This window comes from Cryptotermes secundus, unplaced genomic scaffold, assembly GCF_002891405.2.
Source record: "Cryptotermes secundus unplaced genomic scaffold, Csec_1.0 scaffold382, whole genome shotgun sequence".
In the NCBI taxonomy this organism is placed as follows: domain Eukaryota; kingdom Metazoa; phylum Arthropoda; class Insecta; order Blattodea; family Kalotermitidae; genus Cryptotermes; species Cryptotermes secundus.
Window position 1 is genome coordinate 55973 of NW_019744111.1, and position 19740 is coordinate 75712.

The 19740-nt window shown below is 37.9% G+C and overlaps 1 protein-coding gene across 4 annotated transcripts; it reads right to left on the reverse strand.

The window, feature by feature from the left end:
- Nucleotides 1-761: 761 nt before the first annotated feature.
- On the reverse strand, nt 762-19706 carry LOC111874452. Of its 4 annotated transcripts, none has more exons than XM_023869970.2 (11): nt 19360-19706; nt 14866-14955; nt 13390-13461; nt 12361-12441; nt 11312-11395; nt 10998-11069; nt 9047-9121; nt 6894-6977; nt 6264-6347; nt 2565-2693; nt 762-1449 (listed from the first exon to the last, which is right to left on the reverse strand). In XM_023869970.2, the coding sequence occupies exons 2-11, from the start codon at nt 14929-14931 to the stop codon at nt 1018-1020; spliced, it is 1179 nt and encodes a 392-aa protein (XP_023725738.1). In that variant the 5' UTR covers nt 14932-14955; nt 19360-19706; the 3' UTR covers nt 762-1017. The 4 variants fall into 4 exon arrangements, with proteins under 4 accessions (XP_023725738.1, XP_023725737.1, XP_023725735.1 ...); XM_023869969.2 differs by lacking the exon at nt 19360-19706 and adding an exon at nt 15991-16227; XM_023869967.2 differs by lacking the exon at nt 19360-19706 and adding an exon at nt 15987-16227.
- Between the last annotated feature and the right edge of the window lie 34 nt (nt 19707-19740).

Consider the following 19740-nt stretch of genomic DNA (forward strand, 5'->3'; position numbering starts at 1 on the left):
ATGGGAGGATATTATTAAAATGGATCTTAGAAAAATAGGATGAAGTGATATGGACTGAATTGATCTGGTTCAGGAGAGGGACCAATGGTAGACTCTTGTAGACATGGTAATGACCCTTCAGGTTCCATAAAATGTTGGGAAATCCTTGAGTAGCTGAGTGACTGGCAGCTTCTCATGAAGAACTCATCTCCATAGAGTTATTTGGCAGGAACAAATCATGAAGATGGGTTCAGGCATTCAGAAGTTGATAAGGGGGATATGCAGACACAGACAGCATGGTGATAACATAAGCCTACTTTTATTTTTTCAAAATAAGGAAAGTAGGCTGAAAATAAAAGTAGCCTTTTGAGATCATCTTGCAGAATATTGTGGCTAGGTGCAATGCGTGTTTGAAACTGTACTTGGAAACCATTCTGTGTAGCTGCAATTGACTCTGTTCTGATAAACAGTTTCATAGCCACAGTGCAGTGTTGCACTGACCAGCACTCTATCTCAACTAAACTCCAAAGAACACTCTACTAGACAGATATTATTGAAGTCCCGCATAATGAGAAAGATGGTAATTACATTTCATAAACTGTCAGGTATTTCTCGTGTATCCTGTAGATGGAGCAGTATGGGAGTTTGACTTTCATGTGAGGCACAGGAAGGTGCCCTGTACCATCATACCTTTCAATAACTACAATACTGTCATATGTTAGTGACTAAACATGGGGTTTAGATTGATAATTGGATTTATTGTACACACACCATGTAATTACACAGGATTACAACACAACTGCTAATCTACATACTTTACAAATCATTATAGCACACACTAAGTCTCAGGCTGTTATAGTCGTTGCTAGTTGTGGCTTGGTAGCAAGTCCCATGGGACTCATATTACTGTCTTATGACTGGAGTTATCCCAGTTATAGCCTTGGCACAGAAAACACTGCACTGCCTACCAATGTCCCAGCAGTTCCTCTAATGTTGCATGTGCATTCATTGCCACAGAGGTGTTTACCATGCTGTTGCCTAGCAATGGTCTCTTCTGGCTCCACTATTCTGGCCTTCAGCCCTCATATTTTTCTTGTTTGCATAAAGGTTACTGGTTGATCTGAGATCATGACTGGCATTTGTTGAAGCAGGATTGTTTGTGGCATTTGTTGAAGTGGAACCATGGCTGGCTTCTGTTGAAGTGGGACCATGGTTGGTATCTGTTGAAGTAGGACCATGGCTGGCATCTGTTGAAGTGGGACCATGGCTGGCATCTGTTACAGTGGTACTATGGCCAGCATTTGTTGAAGCAGGAGCATCCTTAGCATCTGATGTTCCTGGCAGTTGAAACTGGAGTGGGGTTGCCATTTGTTGAAGTGGGATAATGGCTGGCACTCGGTGAAATGGCATCGGTTTTGGCATTGTTTGAAGTTGCTTTAAGGCTGATATGCGCTCTTCCATGTTGCGTATCTAGTGAGAGAACATGACAGAATCATTAACTGTACTCACAGACTGAATGTCTCCCATACAGGAGTATGAAAATATGCATTATGTGCATTTAGCTTTATGTTCGATAGCAGTAGCCATTACTAAGAGTGTTTAGAAGAAGCGTGCCAAAGGAAATATTTTGGCCTAAGGGTTAGGAAGTAACAGGAGAATGGCAGGAACTGCATAAGGAGCTCCATAATATGTGCACTTCACAAAATATTAAGAGTTTTCAAATTGAATATTAGGAAATGGAGGGACATGTTGAACACAAGGATCTGGTTAAAAATGCCTACAAAATTTGCACCTGTAAACCAGAAAGGAAGACAACATATCATGTGTAGGTTGAGATGGGCTGATAATATTAAAATAGATTTTTGATAATTAAGATTTGAAGATGTGGGCTGAGGTCAGCTGCCTCATAATGGTGTCTTGTACTGTGCTGCTGTGAAGCTGATGATGAACTCTGGGTTCCATGAAAGGTTATTTCATGACCAGTTCAGCAACTGTAAGATTCTCAAGAAATCCTATGTTTCATTTCATTATTTATTGGAAACCATTGAAGGTTGGGATATGATATATATAATAAGATGCTTCATAAACATGTCTACAACTTCTTTGTGAACAATATTTGTTTGTGGGATTTGAGGTTCTCACAGCGGTGGTTATGAAGAGTTCTGTCTTCTGGTATGATGCATATAGTCCGTTGATAGTTAACCAACATATCAAAGGTGTATGTTGCCTCCATTTGCCACCTGCATTCACGCTGGTCTCTTGCTTGGCTTATTCTTCGACCCTGAAGATGGAGGCAGCGTTCTTCCAGAATGTTGGATTATGTGGTGTTATGCCCCAGAAGACAGATTTTTTTCAATTTTTTCCCCTCTCAGAAATTCCAAACATAACAAAATACTCTGAGGTTATATTTGACTACTTTTATGTAGTGGAAATCTGTTTCAATTAAACACAGAAGTATGTCACAGATATTTGGAAGCACTGATTATAACTTTTATTATTCTCTCAATACAGATGGAAGCATTTAAGCTTGAAGTGAAATATATATTTATATGTTACATGACATGATATTACTAGCTGTTACCAACCTTGTATGACAAGTCCTGGAATTTAATATCTGCTGCTCCAAATGCATTTATTGACATCGATCTGGTTTCATGATTACCATTGTTGGCCTCCAGTATCATGTTCCACAAATTGTCCATGGATTTTGACACCTGTAAACATTATTAATGATGAACCTGATTTACACACTTTTTTGCATGGTCCTGGCCAAATGCCCAAAACATTAATGTTATACTCCAACAGATTTTATGGTTTTCCCCAAATTTGCAATTTAACTTTCAAGTCATGACTATGAAAATTTACCTTACTTTACATATTGTAGTTCACTTCCTAGATTTCCCTGTTTGATGCAACAGACTTCCTTCCCTGCTAGCAGTCGCAAATGGCTCAGTCTAAAAATACATGCTACCAACTTGCTGATGGTCAACTGCAAGTTATTCGCGTGCATCATGTAACTTCACTAAAGCTAATTGCACATGAGGGGATCTTTCTTCCACTGTACATCCAAACAGTTCGTACATTAGGCCAGACTTGGTCTTCATGCTTCTTAATATAACTAATGCAATGAGAGCAGCGTCTCTCTCATGTCTGATAAGTGTCCCCAAAAATGACCACTAAAACACAGCAAATGTATTTTTGTAAGTAAAACGTTCAACAGACATGGACCCAAATTAAATTCTTCCATCTCTCAGTGCCCATATGATTTCATTTCATAGAGACCAACTTGAATTGTTTATTAGGACGAATTTCACAGCAAAATGATGAAATATGGATAATAAAGGAAAATGGAAATCACTTACAATAAAGAGATAAAATAAATATTTTTGTGCAAGCTGGTGCACATATTGGAACGTGTGTCGAACAGGCATCATGCTTGAATCTTTCAGTGTCCATGCTACACAATGCTGTGAAGAATGTGATGAAGCTGAAAGAAGGTACATCCATTGTGGACCTTTCTCCAAGTAGTGGAAATCACTAAAATGTTTGCCACTGGAAAAACTGAATTCGACACTGCTGCATGGTTCCAGCCAGCACATGAAAGTATGTAGATACCACCCTCAAGGAGTAGGCATTGCACATTGCTACTCCTCTGAGAATTGCCAGCTTATCAGCTTCCAATGGATGGATCGACAGATTTAAGAGAAAACAATATTTACAGAACTCTTATTAAGTGAGAGCAGGAGTGTTGATCTGTTACAACAGGTTTTTTGAAGGCCTTCAATTTAGTTCCCCATGATCGGCTGCTTACAAAAATTGTGTCCTTGGAAGTGGACTAGAGGGTAGTCATATGGATAAGGGAATTCCATTTGGGCCGTACCTAGAAACTGTAGGAGGGCAATTATCAGAGGAATTCAGAGTAACATCAGGAGTACCACAAGGAAGTGCACTGGGTCCACTACTGTTCCTCGCGTCCATAAATGATATTTGGAGAAATACTGAGTCTACTATTCACTGATGACTGTATAATATATATAGGAAAATTATAAATAATAAGAGATATGGAAAAGTTGCAGATAGATCTGAACAGGCTGGGGAAGTTGGCTGTTGAAAATAAGATAATTAATCCAGCTAAAAGCAGGGCAGTTTATTTCATGAGAGCCAAAGTGACGGAACCAATAAAAATTATTTGTTATGGGACATAGTAATTCTGGAAGCGAGCAGTTGTAAATACTTAGGAATAATTGTACACAGAGATCTAAGTTCATCCGATCAAGTTAATTAAACAGTGAAAAAAGTCTGAAAGGCACTCATTTTACAATGTGTATTCTTAAAAAGGGAAATATTAACACTAAAAGTTTAGTCTAAACATCACTAGTGCATCTGATACTTGAATATGGGGCAGTGTGCAGAGATCCTTACAGGAAGGGACAGATAAATGTGCTAGACTGGGTGCAAAGCATAGTGGCTAAATTTGCACATCATAGAAAGGATTCAAACTGGGAAGCCTTGACACAGTGCAGAAAGCGAGCTCGCTTATGTGCTCTCTTCAAAGCGTACGTGGAAGAACAGGCTTGGAAGGCTATAGATGACAGATTACAAAGACCATGCTATCTGAGAAGGGTCAATCACAATAGGAAAATTAGGAGCAGAAAGCAAAACACAGGTATCAGAAAATATTCCTCTGCGAATAGGACCATCCAGCTCAGGAACCAACTACCTGCAGATGCTTTAGGGACTCTAGCTCCCGATTACTTTTTTCTGTTCCCAAAGATAAAGGAAATATTGAAAGGATTGCATTTTGTTGACATTGATGGCATCAGGAGTAATACAACAGCAGCTCTGAAGACCATTCCACAAAACCAGTTCCAAAATTGTTTTGAAGGGTGAACTAGGCACTGGCATCGGTGCATAGCTTCCCAAGGGGAGAAACTTTGAAGGCAACCACAGTGATGTTCAGCAATGAGGTATGTAGCACTTTTACCGTGATGAGTTCACAAACTTTATTTTCAGACCATGTACGTCAATTTGGTGTGGAGAACAATATTATTGTAATGTGCATTGAAGCTGAAAATGAATTATACAGACTGAGCTCAAAGAACAAAAAGAGCCAAACGACTCTTATTGAACTGTTAAAGAAACAGTGTATATATGTACCATAATTGCCAGTTATTCCAGGCAAATGCTAGGATAGTGCCTTGAAATAGGCCATGACCACTTCCCTCTACATCCTTTCCACAATCTGTTATAACCACCATCACATCTTACTGGTGCCACATAAAAACAACAGCTGATAAAGGACCATAAAATAAACCAAACCCATATTTGCATCTACATATCTATAGTTAAGCATCCCAACATGTTTTTTTAATGATCTTCAAAAGTTATGGTATAAAGGGAACCAAATTTTCTTTACATGATGTCATTCTCATTTCCCTGATTTTACATGTGGTCCATCAGAAAGTATAAAATTGAGGTTTTACTGTGACTATTTCTTATCCATGGATTCTCTGCCCTCTAAGAATATATACATTTTCTTGTTTTTGGTATTTATTTTCATTTAATTAATTAATTAATGTCACCATCACATGCAAATAGCAGAGCTATTTCAAATTCTTCTACATTATTGAATTTCCTGACATACTCTAAAGAAAACTGAAAAGCAAATGGGATTAGTGACCCCTTGTTTTTGACTGCTGTGAATTTAAAATGCGTCAGATGAACGTTTATTTAAATGATGTTTACAGCAGTTTCAAATAAATTTAATTAATATAAAAAACTTTCGAATATTCTGAATTCGCTCAGGATGTCTCGGGAATTGTAATTCTCATTCTCTTCATTTTGTGAACATATTTTTTTCATGTTGTCTGTTGTTTTAATAAGGAACTGAGAACTGTGTCACATGGCCAAAATATTGAACAGTAACTGTAAAATTATGAATCTGTCATGCACCTAGCTAAGAGACTTTTAGTGCTGTCAACAGAATCGTGGAATCTCATCATCATTGTACTTGATTATTTAATTGGCACAAGATGGAAGTGAGTGGTCAGCTTCATACACCTCATGCTTACCTCCAGAAATAAGCCCCTAGAACCCACTGGATAGGAGGCTAAAATTTTTGCCAGAGTATTTAAAAACTGGAGCCCATAATTAAGACATATCAACAAAGGATTTAGGGAAAAAATTCTTCATATGATTTAACACCAATAATTGGGATGCACTGAAATGGTATATTCTTTAAACGCCTTTCTTGTATTTTTCATCAATATTCATTGCTTACGTACCGCCTCACTATGCTCCAACAGGTTTGTCAATCTCTCAAACATAGTATTTATCACTTTCCTTATGATTCTTCTATCTTCTTCATCCTGTGAACAAAAAATATATTTTTCATGAGTTCTGATGTTTTAATAAGGAACTGCGAACTGTGTCACGTGGTCAAAAGATTGAATAGTACCTCTAGCATTATGACAGTGTCATATTTTATCAGAATTATCACAGTCTCAACTTGTTGGTCCTCCAAGGGGCTTCCTCATCGAAACTGTATGCAGATCTTGATTCTTCCACTTACAGTTCATTATTATCTTATGAAAATACGATGTACTGGTACATGCCACTTTTGAATTTATATAGTTCGTACTGTCCATCTCTAACTAAAATATTGCATTTTCTCATGCCTCCAAGTAAAAACTCCATCTGATGCATGTCACCTTCTGTTTCTTAATGAAGATAATATTATTTAATAGGAATGTAAATACAATTTTTGTGGGGAGTATTTCAAAATTGACACACACACACCTAGACTTTACAAAAAATGCTGTAATTTTTAACTCCATATGTCACATTGCACCTGAAATCATATATTCTTTAAAGGCCCAGTTTGCATCTTTCATCAGCATTCATTTCTTACTCACCTTCTCAATACGGTCCTCCAGCATTCTCAGTCTCTCGGACAAAGTATTTATGGTGACCCTTATGGATTCATTACTGTCTTCTTCCTGTGAACATAAGATATGTTTTTCGTGTGCTGTGTAGTTTCAAGAAGGAAATGAGAACTGTGGTGCCACATGATCATGAGGTTGAATAGTAACTGTAACATAATGATTTTGTTAGATATTTTAGGTATAAGATTTTTTTTAAGATTTTCAACAGGATCAGGGAATCTGCCCTGGTTGGTCTTCCATATTGCCACCTTTGAAGAGTTTCTGACATCCATACTGTATGCCTCTTGTTCCTTCCACCAGAACTTCATGTTCAGCTCAGCGCTATGACAGTACACTGTACAGGCACATGCTGCATCAGTTTATATTTACAGTACTGCCCCCTTTTAATATAATATTGCATTTCTGTGATGACCCTAAGTAATGTGTTTATGACCTGTGTATGTTGCCTCCTGTTTCTTACTGGAGACCATATTATGTTTAGTGAAATGATGATGAAAATATATTCATTATAATAAAATTTCAGAATGATAGTGCAGTACATGTGAAAAAATAAGAACTAACAAATTTTACTGTAAAAATAATGACAATAAACTATAACTTTGATATAACTAATAGTGAGTAACACAATATAACATGTGGAATGAAATTGGTTTGAAGAATATTGCTGCTGGACACTACTGTTGCTTACACCGAATCAATGGTGAGATAACTCTCAAAATTTTAAAATCATTGCCACATTTTTCCCCACTTCATTACTAACCACAGCGCAATAAACAGCCACTTCTCAGGCAGGCAGATATGGCAGCTCAGCTATAAGGGCACAGTTTTTTTTATTGCTAGTGGGGTGGGACTAAATCCCTTGTACTGTGGCCACTTCTGGCCTATTGTATTGATTGTGGAGCAGTTGGTGGAATGAAGATTGGCAGGGGAAACTGAAGTACTTGGATAAAACCTGCCTCAGCGACACTTTGTCCACCACAAATCCCACTTGACCAGACCCGGGATCGAGCCCGGGCCACCGCGGTGGGAAGCCAGAAAATAACCGCTTGAGCTATGGTGTGGCCCATAGGGCACAGTTACTCGTACATCTGTTGATTTGAGTTGCCCACTCATTAAACAGCTCGCCAAGTCAAAATATGTGTTTACATTTTCACCTGCCCTTTCCACTCAGTTCTGCAGAAATTGTGACGAATGTCTTAACAGACAAGCAATCCATGCAGTTGTTTATGCAGGGGATTTAGTCATGTGGCAGTGATGTTACTGAATGAAGGGAATCTTCTACTTCTGTTAAATCAAAGTGTATGCTAATTTACTGCAAGAAATGTGTTGTTCGACTCAGATGGACCAATGTAAACGCACCTCAGTCATACTGATTCACTTGCCAATTGATGTTCACACATAGCTTCAATTTTCAATTCTGATCTTCAGAGTTGAGGTCATATCATTGACCAGGGTAAATGTGCTGTAAGTGATGCTGTTCTGCAGTAGCAGGGTGGATGTATTGGTTGGCTGTTCCTTTTCAGTTTCTGTTTTGATAGGGGATGAAGTTTCTCTCAGAAAACACAATAGCCATGAAAACTATGTATATTCTGGTAGTTCCCCATAATGAGCATATCCTTACAAACCTTTTTAACTCTTCAGCCCCCCCCCCCCAACACTGGTCATGCCATGGTGGATTTTGAAAAGGTTTTGTTATATTGCTTGGTGATTTTTCTTTTATTATAATTATAATTATAAATTATGTTATGATTACATATTTTCATAGCAAAACAGATTTTTATTGTGTTAAACTGATACTTTCAGAACAGTGTTTTCTGTTAAACTGAAATATATTTACATAAAGTTCTAAATTAAATTGGCAGTGTTCAGAAAAATATTTCATCTTTCTGAAAATTTCATTACATGAAATGTTTGCTAATGTGTCACTTCGCTCTATGCAGAACATTAATAATTTCTATTGTGTGAAATATTTCATAAAGGGAGCACCATTTTCAGCAACATACCTATGTAAATTCTAACAAATGAATTCTTGGTCTATTTCATTCCGCAAGCATGCAAGTGCCTAAAATGACACCTCTAAATGCCTGTTTTGTACTGTTCATTACAATTCGTTGTCTAAATACCTTTTCAACCTGGTCCTCCTCCAGAAAGTCCAGACGCCTACGCACACCAGGATTCAATTTCCTACCTCCTCCTTTCTGTGAATGTAAGAAATCATACCCAAATTCTCTGTATATTAATAAGGAACTGAGAATTGTGTCACATGCTCTAGAAGTTGAATAGTAATAGTACCATTAGGATTTTGTCTTTCACATCAAGAACAAGGCCTTGAACATAGTCAACAGGATCATGAAATGTCTTGCTGTCCTTCCAAGACGCCACCCTTGAAGAGAGTTCCACTTGCATACTGCATAACTACCTGCTCAGATTCTTAATATTTTCCCTTTTTAATAAAGTACTGCATTTCTCCCATGTCCCCAAGTAAAGACTATCAGATTTGTATGTCACCTACCTTTGCTTAATGCAGATCATGTTACTTAGGTGCAATGTAAATACAATTTCTGTGGGGACTATTTTTAAAACCAGACCCCATATCACACACAGATTTTAGGAATAAATTCTTTGTTAGTTTTAACTAATGTCACACTGCATCTGAATTAATATATTCTTTAAATGTTTTTTATATCTCTCATCAACATTGTTTACACACCTTGATATAGTCCACCGGTTCTCTCAGTCTCTTTACCATAGTGTGTATAACTTCCCCTATGAATTTATTACCATCTTCGTTTTGTGAACATGAAATCGTTTTTTTTGTGCACTCCGTTGTTGTAATAAGGAAATGAGAACTGTGGTGCAAGGACATGAGACGGAATAGTAACTGTAACATCGTGATTTTGTCAGACATTTTATATCCGAACTACTGAAGTTGTCAGCGGGATCAGGGAATCTGCCCTTGTTGGTGTTTCATGTCACCACCCTCGAAGAGTATCCCACATCCATACTGTATGGACCACTTTTTCCTTCCACCTGAACTACATGTTCAGCTCAGCTTTATAACAGTATGCTGTACAAACACATGCTGCATCAGCTTATATTCTTAATACTGCCCTGTTTTAATATATAATATTGTATTTATGTGTTGCCCCTAAGTAATGTGTGTATGACCTGTGTATGTTGCCTCCAGTTTCTTAATAGAGACCATGTTATGTTCAGTGAAATGACAATATAATGGAAATATGTGGTGGTGAAATTATATTCATTATAATTAAATTTCTCATGACTGAAAGACATTAAAAATATCAGAGAGTTCAGCACGTCTAAAAAAAATAAAAAGGAACCAATTTTACCATAACAACGAACTAGTGACAACAACAACAATAACAATGAACTATAACTTTATATAACAGTGAGTAACATATTGCAGATGGTTTATTTAGTCTTTTTCCAACATTGCAAAACCACTGACCAAACTCATGGAAGAGAATCAAACCCTCCAGTGGACTCCAAAGGTGGTGACCACCTTCAAAATGCTAAAGGGAGCCCTGTGTGCTGCCCCTATTCTTGTATTTACATAAGGATCTAAACTGAATTGGTGGTGTCCAGAAAAATATTTCACCTTTCTGAAAATTTAATTACATGGATGTTCGTTAATATGTCATTTTACTGTATGCAGAAGATTAATAATTTATTTGTGGTTAATAATTTTTAATAATAATTAATAATAATAATTAATAATTNCAGAGTGGTTTGAACGGCTGTTGTACTGCGATGTGGAAAGCAAATGGAAAAACTACCACATTATCACTTTTCCTGGATAGTCTCTTTCCAAAAACAGAAGATCACATTAAGTGGAGGAACTGTTTTGGAAGAGACTGTGGACCTGTCATCTGACAGTTACTGATCAATCAATCAATATATAAAAAATGGAGCACCATTTTCAGCAACTTACCTATGTAAATTCTAACAAACGAATTCTTAGTCTGTTTCGCTCCACAAGTATGAACATATCTGAAATGACACCTTCTCTAATGACTGTTTTGTACTGTTCATTACAATTCGTTGTCTAAATACCTTCTCAACCTGGTCCTCCTCCAGATAGTCCAGACGCCTACACACACCAGGATTCAGTTTCATATCTTCTTCCTGTGAATGTAAGAAATGATATCGGAGTCTTCTGTATATTAATAAGGAACTGAAAAGTGTGTCACATGCTCATGTCTAGAAATCATTTCAGAATTGGAGATCATGATTGAGAATAAATTTAAATACATATGCAGGAAAAATTATTGATAAGTTTCAACTCCATAAGTGTGATTGCTTCTCAAATAGTATATTCTTTAAATGTCATTTTTTCTACTGTACATCACAGTTCATTGTCTACATACCATCGCAATATGGTCCTCCAGCTCCCCCAGCCTCTGTAGGATACACATCGCTTCTTCGATTTCGATGTCATAAGCCTCTTGTTTCTGTGAATGTAAGGTCAAGAGATCAAATAGTAAATGTAACATTATGACACTCTCTTACCTTTCAGATATGAAACTTGTAACATTATTAGAATTATCACAGAGTCTCAACATGTTGGACCTCCAAGGGGCCAACCTTGAAGGGGCTTCCTCATTGAAACTGTATGCACATCTTGCTTCTTCCACTTATGGTTCATCATAATCTTGTGACAATGTGACATACTGGTACATGCCACATTGAATTTATATGTTTCGTACTGTCTATCTCTAACTAAAACTTTGCATTTTTGTCATGCCCCCAAGAAGAGACTGTATCAGTTGTGTATGTCACATTCTTTTGCTTAAGATCATATTACTTAAGTGGAATGTAAGTACATTTTTTGTAGGGAGTAATTCAAAACTGGAGCCCATAACAGACATATATGTAAATGGATTTTAGGAATATTTCCATTGTAACTTTAACTCCCTATGTCACACTGCATCTGAAATTGTACATTCTTTAAAGTAGTCTTATGTGAATGTTAAAGTTAATCTACCGACCACACAACACGTTTTTTATTTACTGCCACACTACATGTTTCGACCTCAGGAGGTCATCATCAGGTGTACGAACACAATTTCACAATCACACGCAATCACTNGTCTTATGTGATCTCCATCCTGTCTGTGCAGCAGTGTATCACCCCCAAGTAACTTTTGAATGTCTGAACCAATCTTTATGAAACTTGGTATGTATATCATGACACCAGAGTCCACCTCAAAAGCATACTTCATAAATCCCTCTCAGTAGTGAGTGTGTCTGTATGTATAGCCACCCTTTGTTGCTAGGCAATGGCTAGGTAAAAACATTACCATGGCAACAAATACATGACAATAGACAAATTATTGGATGCATCGTTTTTAGGTGGTCCATAATTCTTCCCAGAACTTCTTGTTTGTATTTTCATCGACACTCACTGTTTACATACCTTCTTGATATCGTCCTCCAGCTTTCCCAGTTTCCTGCTAATAGCATTTATGTCACTTATGAGTTTATTACCCTCTTCCTTCTGTAAGCATAAAATACATTTCTCATGTGCTGTGTTATTATAATAGGGAACTGAGAACTGTGCCACAAGGTCATGAGATTGACTAGTAACTGTAACATCATGAATTTGTCAGACATTTTAGGTACAAAACTTCTGAAGTTGTCAACAGGATCAGGGAATCTGCCTCGTTTGTCTTTTGGGTTACCACCCTTGAAGAGTGTCCCACATCCATACCATATGCACCTCTTGTTCCTTCCACCTGAACTTCATGTTCAGCTCAGTGCTATGACAATACATTGTACAGACATATGCTGTTTCAGTTTATGTTGTGACATAATATGACTATTTGCGAGGCAATATTCGGTAAACATGTTCTCGAAGTAACACAGTCAACAGCAGGACCTCAGCTGCTGGCACTCTTGGGTTTCAGATAATAGGGAATTAGTTTTTATCTTACAGTTTTATTCGTGGGGGTTCTCCCATGAAAGTCTGTGGCCATGACCCTTGTGTACACTCTCATATCTCTCTGTAATGATCGCGCTTTTAAGACTCTTTGGAAGTCCTTTATCTTTCTGTCTCCCACATGCAATAGCAGATTTCATGAAGTATGCATCGTACTGTTTAGTGATTTTACTTTTGCATGTCTCATTATACTAATTAAATATACTTGTAGTGGGATGGACCTTTATTGCGGCACAATTTACACATATATTATATTGGTATAATGGTATCTGTTAAAGTAAAGCATTTTAGCATGAAGATATATAGTACAGTGGAGGGGCCCAGAAAAACATTTAATTTTACTGAATATTTTGTTATATTTCACTGTATGTTGAACCTTATTAATTTTTGTGGGAAAAGAAAACAGGAGACCCTTTTTAAGCTACATATATACATACATTTTAACAAAAAGATCTTAGTGTGCTTTAACTCCTAAGTACGAAACTATATAAAATGACATCTACATACATTCATGATGTGGCCTGCCTTTAGTTTTTTCAGTCTCAGAGACATAACAGTGTTGAATTCCACGTCTAGAATCTGTGAACATAAGAAATCATATTCATATTCATGTGCTCTGCATATTGTGACATGATGGCAAAAAGCCGGACTAGTGGATCCAAAATAGTCATCCCTTGCTAGACAGCGGCATGGTAATTACATTTATATGGCAACCAAAACACGGTCCCATGTCAACGATACCTGGGCCATTGCTGTGCGACAGCCCACTTAACACGTCACTCAACAGTATAGGAATTCTTGGAAGCAGTGTCTTCCATGCAGTCTGTTCAAGGACATCAGCCAAGAGTCAGTAACCAGGGGTCAGAGTTGGCAGTTATCTCATGAGTTGCAAATGAACAGTGGCAGTTTGTGGTTGGCCGTAAGGAATCTCCATTGTTAGCAGCTGCTACCTGGCATTGACTATAAACTTATGACAGTATGGTGTACTGGTAGAAACTGCTTTTGAATTAATATTTTCAATATTGTTCCTCTTTAATTAAAATACTGAACTTCTCTTGTGCTGCCAAGTAATATGTGCACCATGTGTGCATGCTAGGTCCTGTTTCCTAAAACAAACCGTAGTGCATAAATTAAAACTAGTCAAACAATTTATGGAAAATATTCCAAAGTAGGAGACCCATAATTCGGAAGAAATGTACATACATTTGAAGAATAAGTTCTTGGTATATGTTAAATTTGTAAGTAGGAAAACTTAAATTGTATCTTTTAAATGCCATTTTTTTCTCTCATAACTATTTATTATTTAGATATATTCTCGAGGTAATTTTGCAGTTTTTGCATCTACTGGATAAATTTAATCTGAAATCTTCATTGTCTGCTTGCTGTTTACCTTTTCACAAATAGAAGGTCATAATAAAAATCATATACTTTCCTAAGATCTGTAGCATCAATTATATCAGGATTTTCCGCACATTAATTGGCACTATTGTTTTCTTCTACACCATATGTTGTGTCATCTGCCTTGTTATTACTGATTACACAATATTAGAAATTAGAAGGTTGGTGCAGCCTTGAATGGCACAATGTTCACACCAAATTCCATAAATATCGATCAAATGTTGAGAGGGGAACATGCAGATCAGATATGCATATTTTATTCTCTAAGAGAGGAATAATGGCTAACAGGGTAGAGGTAATTCTTTTTTATCTGCCCATGTGATTATATTCATGCAATTCCTCCTCTCTGGCTGTCCTGAATTTCATAAAATTTGCTACATTTATATGTATCTACCAGGTGTATCTTTTATATCCCATATACTTGCATCCAATTTAAAACAGTTGCTTGAAATACTTGAAGATACTTGCACGTTTTATCACTTGTAATTTGAGAAATATATACTGATTTGTTGATTTCTTTGACATATTTGTACTGGTGAGGACATGACAGATAAATTGTTATGAAAAGAAATTCATATTACTTACATTGTTCCCTCTTGATCCAAAGAATGGTAGAGTAAACTTAGAAACTATGGCCCTTATGATGTTCATGCCAGAAGAGAATTGGACAGTTCACTGCAGAGATATTAGATTCCATTAGATTAGATGTGATGGACTGACAGATTGGTAGGTGGAGGGATAAACGTTATTTTAAATATATAATGATGGATAGATGCGCAGATAGACCCAGTGGATAGAGGTGGAGGGTTGGATAAATAGCTGGATATCTAGACGGATGGGGGGCATGTGGTAGCATAGTTGGTTGAGGCACTATGCTAGAAGCTGGAAGGTTGCAGGTTCTAGTCCTGATGAGGTGGATTTTTTTCAATTTACCTAGTTCTTCCAGCTGCACTATGGCCCTGGGGTTGACTCAGCCTCTAACAGAAATGAGTACCAGGAATCTTCCTGGGGGTAAAGGGGAGCGGGTATGTAAGGCTGACAACCTTACTGCCATCTGTACTGTCACACAGGTTAATCTTCTGGCAAAATTCAGCAGACAGAAGTAAAGCACTGAACAGCCAAAGACAATATTTCAAATAAATACAGGTGTTAAAACAGAGAGTCTCCTGTAGAAACTTATTTCAGAAATTTAATATACTTCTGCTTGCAGGCAAATACATATTCTGCTTACTATCGTTCGTGGAGGAAAAATTAGGAAATGTTCAAAGAAATATAGATGTATGCAGTTTAGACATAGTATGTAAATATGAGCTTCATATGCCAACTGCTGGCCTCACTAATCAAGGAGCTCTATACTACTCTCGTATACACATATCAAGCTATTCAATAATCTTCTACTTACAATTAAATGCTTAAATTATGGTATAAAATTGTTCAAGCCTGCATTAAAAGATTACCTCTTTTACTTCTATTAAAAACTGCCAAGCTTTAGGCATATCTATGTGAAATGTGTTTCTTTTGTACTTGTAAAAATACTTAAGCTTTAAATACATATATGTATGTGAAATAAGTTTCTGTACTTGTATTATGACATATTCTACATCCTTTTGTTTAGCCCAAAGAAGGATCTATGAAATGCAAATAAACTGTACTGTACTCTATACATCTTTCCATGCAAAATCATTCATCCACATACTGATACCTACTTACAGAACAGAAGCAAATTCACTTCTTGCTTGGCTGAAATACACTGACTGAATAAAACTGACTTCTGTGAGTCAGAGAACAAAGGTATCCATAGTAACAATGACACAATTAATCACTAATCCCATATGTGTTACCAGGTTACATGTAACCAATAACATTGTTGGTTCTCCTTCCTACTGTTGCATTAATGTCAGCCAACTAACTAATTGATCAAGACTAAACATACAGGGTGTTTCACGACTTTAGGGCATAACTGCAGGAGGTGATTTCCTAGGTCTTTGTGATCAAAAACATTCATATAAACATGTGTCCAATTTGGACGGTTACAGAGTTATGACCGTTTTTTCATTCCTGTAAACGCCCTTGTAAGAACCACGTCTGTCATCTGGCAGGTCGCTATTTTTAGCCAGCTACAGACAGAGCGTTCTCGTTATCTCGACACATGAGAACTACCTAAGGCTGGGTGGGTTGGCATGTCCGGCATGGTTCACAATCAAGCGGCATTCTGTGTTGTGGCCGGCGGTGGCATTTTCGAAAATCAGCTTTAAGCACCAATCAATTCAAATTAAAGGTAATTTCACGAAGTTACCTTTACAGTCATACTTTAAATGTATCATGTATTATGCTTGTTTATTATTTTGTTCCGTTTATTGTCAGTAATCGTTACCTTCTATTCTGAGTTTAAAACGGTCATAACTCCGTAACCGTCCAAAATCGGACACATGTTTATATGGACTTTTTTGATCACAAAGACCTAGGAAATCACCTCCTGCAGTTATGTCCTAAAGTCGTGAAACACCCTGTATATGAAGGGAAGTCATAAAATTTTAATTATCACCCAGAAGAAACAGAGACACAGGTGAAAGGAACTGTATGTGAGTTCGTTCTTCTCTACATATGCCCTCTGAAGACCACATATTTTCCCCAATGATGCACTAGCTGCTGGATACCTTGACCATAGAAGGTCTCATTTTGACCGTTTAGGAAGTCCTCCACTGCAGAGATGACGCCATCATAGTCTTGGAATCACTTATCACAAATTGGCATCTTTAGCCATGGAAAGAGCACGAAGTTGCTCGGTGCCAGGTCTGGTGAATATGGGGGAGAATTTCATATCCAAAACCATCAACAAATATAGTCATAGCATGAGCCAGTGCGTTGTCGTGAAGAAGTAGTACAGCTTTTCCCACCATCCCGCGTCGCTTTTTCTTTATTTCATCCCGTAATTTTCTCCGAATGTTCCGGTGGTACTCGCCAATGATAGTGACGTCCTTTTGCGTGTAATCGGTCATGAATACACCACACTCAACAGCACCTTTCCTGACAACGGCTGTGATTTGGCCTTCTTTGGTGGCGGCGAGTCTGCATGTTTCCACTGCTTGCTCATTTCCTTTGTTTCAGGGTCATAATGATGGACCCAGCATTCATCCATCGTGATCAGGCGGTCGAAAAATTCCACCTTTTCATCTTGACACAACTGCAAAAGTTTCTTTACCACATCCATCCGTTGCTGTTTTTGAACTGGTGTCAACAATCGTGGCACCCAACGCGCAGTGACCTATGTAGTGTGTAAATCGTCATGATGCTGAAAACCGACCCATGGCTAAAGTGGACCTTATGAACAATAGCTTCAAGACATTCAACTCTCGATTATCCGGGGACGGATAAACCGGTTTGCGGCTTAACCGGGGCTTTTTTGAGGCTTATACATTCACTTCTGTTACACATTGTGAGTCGTAACACTATGTTCGCACTAGTGTGAACCGAGTTCTGCATTTTTTGGTCCCCTACCAAGGTACAAAGGTATCCATGGTAACAATGACAAAAATAATCACTAATCCAGTATGCGTTACCAATTTGCATGTAACCAATAACACTGTTGGTTCTACTTGCTATTGTTGCCTTAATGTCAGCCAACTAACTAAATGGTCAAGATTATGGCAGTAGAGAGGCATATGAACATATACCAGGTGAAACAATTAAATTCCCAGAATGGCCTTGTCAAAGCAAAATTTGCTTATCTGCTCACTAGCGGCTGCTGTCGAATTCGAAATACTCTCCTTGTGAAGCTATACACTTCGTCAGACGATGGTGTCATTGCCGGAAACAGTCTTGAAAATCGTTCTCCGGAATACCTCACAATAACGTCACGTTGCGTTGGATGTCGAGAAGGTCAGCAAATCTTTGTCCCTTCAGGGTATTTTTTAATTTTGGAAAGAGTAAAAAATCGCAGGGGGCTTAGTCATTTGAATAAGGTGGATGGTCCGTTTTTGTAATGGATTTCCTAGCCAGGAACTCGCGAAATCTTAACGCACCCTGCGCAGCGGCATTGCCATGGTGGAGAATCCATTTGTCAGACGAGAGTTCGGGTCTTTTCCTCCGAACAGATTCCCGTAACCTTGTCAGCATTTCCAAATAACACTGTTGATTTGCCGTTTGTCTTTGTGCAATGAATTCATAGTGAACTATCCCCTTGTGATCGAAGAAACATATAAGCATGGTCTTGAAATGCGAGCGAAACGTTCGTGCTTTTTTTCGGCTGAGGTGAATTCTATGCTTTCCACTGCATGCTCTGGCGTTTTGTTTCCTGGCCGTATTGAAAACACCACGTTTCATCACCGGTAATGACCCTATCAAACATCTCTGCATTTAGTAAAAGATCAGACGAAATGTGAAGCCGACGTTGCTTCTGCTCATCTGTCAAGATTCGAGGTACCATCTTTGCAGATAATTTTCTCATCCTAAATCCCCCATAATATTCTGTCGCACTTTTGCCCTAATCATAATGAAGTCTTCTGCTATTAGTTTCACACTTTATCTTCGATCTGAGCGTACCAATGTTCGTACCCTGTTCACATTTGCAAATTTTCTTTGCGTTTTTGGCTGCCCATTTCTTGGGTCATTTTGCACATCCTCTCGCCATTCCTTGATCCGCCTATGCCAATCAAAAACACTCAATTTCTTTATAGCATTTCACCATAAGCCACTGTTATGCGGCTAACGTTTCATTAGCATCTTTACCAGTCTTCACACAAAAGTTGATGTTTATCAGCTGCTCCAGAATTTTGTCACTCATTTTTCCGCGAACAGTATACCACGAACACGTACTACTTTCTGTGCTGCTTGGGAACGAACGACTAATTTGGTCTGTGGCTCATGTAAACGCAAGTTGGAACATGTCTGAACCTTCTTCAGTATATGATGCACATGATTTTGCCTGACTCAGCATCCCAGCGAAACGCTTCTGTTATTTCGTGAATGTCGTATGTAGATAAGTTTCTATTAATGAATTGTGTTTATGAATTCCACTCCATATAACTGTCATACAAACGTACGTTAATGATTGGAAATTGTTTCCCTGAACGTGCTAACCTGCTCAATTATCTCGTTCTTAATCACGACAGTTGTAGTTCATACAAATTTATTGCCAAAGCTTTAGTTTCGGATGTGATATCGCTACTAGGTAATAGCTTGATAGCGTTCCTGTGTCAGTGAAGGATTGTTGAAGGCATCGTTTTCTATGTGGTCTGTGTTATATCAAACGAAACAAGGCGATTCGCTCTTCTGAGAATTTCTTGTTACATTACTAAACAATCTGCGTGGCAAGATTTAAATCCCACCACCTAACCTGATCAATCTTGACGGAGAAGTTTCAATTTTGGGTCTCGAACTCCGACCTCTCGATCTTCCAGCCTGTAGCCAGTTGCTGTACCGACGATACCGACCATACCGACTAAGCTATCCCAGCACTAG

Bases quoted from the DNA above. Each gene is read 5' to 3' on its own strand.
- LOC111874452 (XM_023869970.2), bottom strand. From the start codon at position 14,931: ATGAACATCATAAGGGCCATAGTTTCTAAGTTTACTCTACCATTCTTT. The intron at 2,694-6,263 runs GTACGTAAGCAA...TAATGTTTACAG, and splicing joins TGTTGGAGCATAGTGAGGCG to GTGTCAAAATCCATGGACAA. The intron at 1,450-2,564 runs GTTGGTAACAGC...TTCTCTCACTAG, and splicing joins TCCAGGACTTGTCATACAAG to ATACGCAACATGGAAGAGCG.